This window comes from Silurus meridionalis, chromosome 21 (genome assembly GCF_014805685.1).
Source record: "Silurus meridionalis isolate SWU-2019-XX chromosome 21, ASM1480568v1, whole genome shotgun sequence".
NCBI classification, from domain to species: domain Eukaryota; kingdom Metazoa; phylum Chordata; class Actinopteri; order Siluriformes; family Siluridae; genus Silurus; species Silurus meridionalis.
Genome location: NC_060904.1, coordinates 5,973,876 through 5,979,867, shown reverse-complemented (window position 1 = coordinate 5,979,867; position 5,992 = coordinate 5,973,876). Strand labels below are relative to the sequence as shown.

Genomic DNA, 5,992 nt, shown 5'->3' with positions numbered 1-5,992 from the left:
AATGAGCCTCGGCTGCCCGTGACCCTGTCGCCGGTTCACCACTGTTCCTTCCTTGGAGCACTTTTGATAGATACTGAGCACTGCAGACCAGAACATCCCACAAGAGCTACAGGTTTTTTGGAGATGCTCTGACCCAGTCGTCTAAACGTCACAATTTAGCTCTTGTCAAACTCAAATCCTTATGCTCGCCCATTTTTCCTGCTTCTAACACGTCAACATTAAGGACAAAATGTTCACTTGCTGCCTAATAATATCCAACCCACTAACAAGTGCCACGATGAGATAATCAGTGTTTTTCACTTCACCAGTCATAATGTCATAATGTAATGCCTGATCGGTGTATTTCTAGATCACATTGTAGATCACACGTTAGTAACGGAGGAGCGAGTGTCATATCATAATCAAAGATCTATCAGAAGAGCTAAGGTTCGCCAAATCACAATCGTTTCGCTACCAAATCTGATTTTCAAATAAAAAGCTATTCGTCAACGTTTGATTGATTTGGTACATTTGGACAACGACTTCATTCATCTCTTCAATTAATCTAAATAAAAGTACCGGCGTTAATAAAAAAAAATAATTTCACATGAAATTAGAAAAAATACATAAAAAAAGGTTTTCCAAAATCTAAAGTATCACTGAGATTGCTTTAATTAGAACAGATTGATTCATCTGTTCGTGCACCAATCAATCCTCTTGCCCTTGCACTGATATGTATTAACAGGCCTGGAGCAAAGTGTGTGATATGAATGCAAATTAAACAATTAAGCATAGGTTTCTGAGCCTGATTAATATTTTGTTCTGACATCGGTCTGTTATGTCTGGCATTTTGAGCTTATTTTGACTTTTAGCAGCATCGCGGCGCTTAAAAGGAAAATCCACCCTGAACGACGTACGTTTTCAGTCTTTTACCAATGTTATAACAGATTCGAATGAACCTCTCGGCTGACTTCTTTGTATTTACTTTCGCAGTAATTTCTTTACATACAAGTTTCAGCATTAGCATTGTCTGGTGCAGCAGAACTTTCTAGACTGCCAACTGGCTGAGCTGATTCTGAATCCATTTAATCCTTGTTGGAATTTTTTTTACCGTTACTGGAAAATTGGCAAGTAAAATAAAAACAAAAAAAACGCTCTTTTTGGGAGCAAATCCTGTCATCCCTTTTGTCACTTCTGTTAAATCGCCACTTTTACCACATATCGATGTACAAGCATAAAGAAGCCAACTCAACCCTATTTAACACTTTTGGAATAAAATTGGAACACTGACTGCACCCCAGGAATCTTCACCTACATCAGTACCTGACAACTAACGCCCTTGTGGTTGAATGAGCACAAATCTCCACACCCACACTCCAAATTCAAGTGGATGGGGACATGTGGAGTAATATGCTCAAAAAGCACATCCGAAGCATATGGTCTGGTGTCCACAAACGTTTGCCCATATAGTGTGTATAAAATGTTATGTTATAACAGCAGCATAAATCAAAACGAATAATTTCAAGGGCTTGGAAGAGAAGGAGTGACTTTAGCTCGTCACACACTGTTGGATTAGAACTCTACTGTCAGGTTCCCCGATTGCTCCAAACAGGAAAGTGTACCTTAGTATTGAATCTGAGCAACAACAAATTTACCAAGATGAGTTAAACTAATGCTTTTGAAACAAAACAAACCTAACGGATCACTTGAGCTCCACAAAATGTTTGTAAACCATTTAACATCAACTTAATCCAAAAGTGCAATTTTACTACTGGTTCCCAGTTCAGTAGTGCTTTTCCTGCAAGTAATCTTTCATTTTGTTTGGTAAAGGTAGTTTCTGAATCAGGTCAATCCGCGTGTACTGTCGAATAACGAACCGGCACAAGTACTGCAGCGAACGCACTTGCATGAAACGAGACACGGGATTGGTCAACCGGACCGGGTATGTCGCGGATCCCGGCTGGCGCGATCTGGAGTAACAGAACGCGCCGCTTTCGGAGTCTTTAATAGAGTGCTCGATGAGGTCGACGATGGACGTGTGACCCTCGACATCGGGCTGTTCGTAAAAGCTGAACCTTCCATTCGAGTGTTCGATCCTGGTGTGGAGAGTCTTGCCTTGCGAGCGAAAGCTCAAACTGAGGAGATAGCGATCGTCCGAGCTATCTCGCACCAGAAAAGAACCGTCGGAAAGGTCAAGGAGTTTGTCCTCGGCTTCCCATCTTGTTATGGGTCCCCAGTACCAACCCTGCTTAGCCAACTTCTTCAGCTCTTCAGTGAGGCTTGTGACAACCATTGGTCCACTGCTTTGTACTGAATCGTATACCCTGCTGACACCGGGAGCAAAATTTGGGTCGAAATTTAGATGGTGCCTCATTCTTTCGGCAACGTGCGAATCGGCACCACCGTATCCGGAATAGGTTCTTGGGATTTCGCCAGCGGAAACCGGAGAAAGTGAGGGTGAGAGTGAAGGAGCTTCGGATCCCGAATTCATTCCTGGAGTACCAAGCACATTCCCATTCATGGACTGATCCATGAGAATATCCGAAGTTAAAAGATCATGGTGGACATGGCCTTGATCCACATTCAATGATTCGTCATTGACTTGTTCCATTACCTCGATTGGTGAGGTGCCATCCAAGCACAACGAGTGGGATGATTCGGGGTACATTCCCTCATCTAAAGGCATGGTGTACTGGATGTAGTCCTGAGGGCTCAGTCCGATAACTACAGGCACATGTTCTTCCATGTTTAAATGCAAGTCACTGTTTGGGGGCTCCAAATTCTTCATAGATTCACTTCGATCGTCAAAAAGTCCCTCCATTTGGATGTCATGGAATTCTCTTCTGACGCCGTTAAGGGACGGACTGGAGCTTGGTGTGTGAACCATGGCTTTTACCTTCACCTCCATCTTAATACAGGCTTCCTCAGGGTCGACAGGTCTTATGGGCCAGGGGGACGGGCTGTAATGATGACTCCGCAGAGAAGCTGATCTTAAAGGGCGCTGGGTTTTGGCTTCGTTAAAGCTTATGGGGACCGAAGAGGACGAGAACGTGTCGTCATCGTCTCCCAAGCCCACTGAGGCTGACCCTCCTTTACTTTTAGGTTTCTGCTTGGAGGAAAGTCTTCTTTTTAAAGTCCCCATCAGACTTTCACTCTTTGATCTGTTCTTGTGGGCCTCAAGTCCTCACCATGGAGGTCGCAAGCTAGCTCTTTGGTGTAACAATTTCCAAAAAGAGAATCGTCTTTCGTGAACTCGGGGGTCAACGACGGCTTTTGGAGCATCACAAATTCTCCATCCTCTTTGCCCTTGATGTTAAACGACTTTCGGAACGTCTTAAGGCTGAACGTCTTCTTCATTCTGATGTTTCCACGGCATGGGAGGTGATAGTCAATGGTTACTATCCTTCCATGTGACTGGGAAAGGCTGATCACAACACTGTAATCCTCCTCATCTGTAAGGATAAAAAAAATAAAAACATGGTAAATGTGTGAATGCACTGAGCAAATCTTTCCTGTCTAAATTCCTCTTGCTGTTTCTCAATTCTACTATCAGTCCTAAATAGTATCCAAAATTGGAATTAGTGTGTCACAAAGTATAGCATGTTAAAAAAGGTATATTATTTCCTGTAGTGTTAATCCTTGGGCACTTTATGAGCTAATATTCCCCACAGCTGCCAACAACAGAAGTATTGTAACCATTTTCCTTGCCAAATTCAACATGCAAACATTGTGGACAAGTGTAAACTCAGTAAAGTGTTTTTAGTATTGTGTATAGAACTTGTATAGAACAGTAGTATAGTATAAGAACACTGTCCAGTATTTTATCTTTTATCTCATAAAGTGAATGGCAGGATGATGCAATAAAAAGAAAAAAAAAAAAATATATATATATATATATATATATATATATATATATATATATATATATATTTATATTTATATATATATAAAATATACACTTTTTTTAATGTAACTAGACAAAAACATTCTTCTGCTATGTTACAGTACTTGCATACTACACATATGGACTTGTATGTCATCACAAACAAAAAAGAACATATTTATAGTACATAGTATAAGTAGGTGATTTGTGACGCTACATATATAATTCCTAACTCATTTAAACACTCATTAAGACACTTAAAAAATGTGCATTTTAAAACTTACAAAATTAAAAAAATAGAAAAGGAAGTTAAAGGCCATGTTCACACTAATACGTTTATGCTAAAAAAAGAAAAACTTGTATTTATATATACACACACACACATACATATATACACACATATATATATATATATATATATATATATATATATATATATATATATATATATATACACACACACACACACACACACACATAGATATACATATACATATATACACACACACACATACACACATTAACACAGACTTCAACACACTAGAATTAGCTTTGTTGTGCCTGCTAGTTTGTTAGCCAGGTAGCATATATACTATTGACTACGCAAAATTGGCAATAAGAAGAATATTTTTCCAAACTGAAGCTAAATTATTTCATTAAAATTGTCCCTTTATTTACCTGTTATAGCACTGCAATGAACCTCTCACTCATGTAGCTTTAAGCTAGGTATGGGCCTAACTAAACAAAGCTCTCTTAGCATGGACCAGGCCTACACATTCAGCCCTAAAAATACATTTATTAAACCAACAGCTGTCGTGGTGGTGTTGTAGGATCATTATTTTTAAATATATTTATTAATTACAGCGTAAATATTTTTTTTCTGTTTATTGGAAATACTAACGTGGAGATGCTAACGAAGCTAGCAGACACTAACAAAGTCAAAACAGGGGATTCTGAGCTAAACTGTGGATAAACACCAAACAAACAAATAACTAAACAAATAAAGAAACAGAAACAAACGCACCTCTGGAGTTTCTAGAGTAAAATATGATTTGTTGTATTTTTAAACGCCCTTTTCAGGCAGGACTGGTGTGTTAGCTAACACGCTAACTTCTGTGCTAAGTCGCTAACTGAGCTAACTATAGAGTATGAACGTGCCGTGGTGGGACTCTTACACTCTTACTGTTCTGCATGATAGTCTGAGGATGTGCTGTGTGCTGAGTGAGCCTCAGTCCGGCGTTATAACGCGTCTTTCTGCCTTTATAACGTTTCTTTAAGCAGCTTATAATCGGGCTAAAGCTAAAGGAAATTATCTGCCGTTTCTTCCTTTCTTGGTGGCTCTGCTGTTTTGCTCCTTCCTCTTCAGGTTGCCAGATTGAATCAGATATAAACGTTTCCACTGAGACGATTCAATCTGTAGCGGGATGTCACGATACACTCCGGGTACACGCGATACGATACCTTACAATACGATTATATATTTTTTTTAACTGAACAATTTTTTAATATTTTAAATATTATTTAAAAAATACTGAACGTTTGTAATGTCTATCATAAACAACTAAAACTATAAAAATAATGTAATAAATAATACAAGATCATCATAAAGACAAATAATTTTGTAAATAAAATGTATTACACCAAATTAATTATTTAGTTTATTAAATATATAAAATTTAACGTTTTAATTAAGTGAGAAATAAATGTTTTTGGTGTATTAAATATTAATGGATGTAGGAAATAATTATATTATGAACAGAGCGTGTGAAAAGTTTGGAAACACTATGGTGAGTTCATTCACTATAGTCATTCTTCGATTTTTAAACACATGCGTATTTCTGTTTCTAGAAATGGACAGTGGATGTCTGCAAGAATGGTCTGTGGAGTCCAAATTTGTCATTTGTGGCTCTAAAACATTTTCAACTGAATGTTTAGAGAAATGAACTGTCAGAATGCCAAGATTGTGTAAAACTGGTATTCGTGATAGGGAGGATTTTTCAATGCAAATAAAGTGTAACATCTGTACATTTATATATTCATTTATTCAAAGTAAATCTTCATTCTGTTTCATTGAATAGTTTGTTGCATTGAAACAAAAGGAGATACATGTGTCTCTCAAAAACCATAAGT

General features: G+C 38.1%; 1 protein-coding gene across 1 annotated transcript; it reads right to left on the bottom strand.

Moving 5' to 3' along the window:
* Window positions 1-229: 229 nt before the first annotated feature.
* On the bottom strand, window positions 230-5,221 carry LOC124375352 (suppressor of cytokine signaling 6). The gene is given in 3 exon segments (XM_046833587.1): window positions 230-3,159; window positions 3,162-3,431; window positions 4,887-5,221. Coding segments are annotated over 2 exon segments (1,572 nt in total). The 5' UTR covers window positions 3,337-3,431; window positions 4,887-5,221; the 3' UTR covers window positions 230-1,762.
* Window positions 5,222-5,992: the final 771 nt, after the last annotated feature.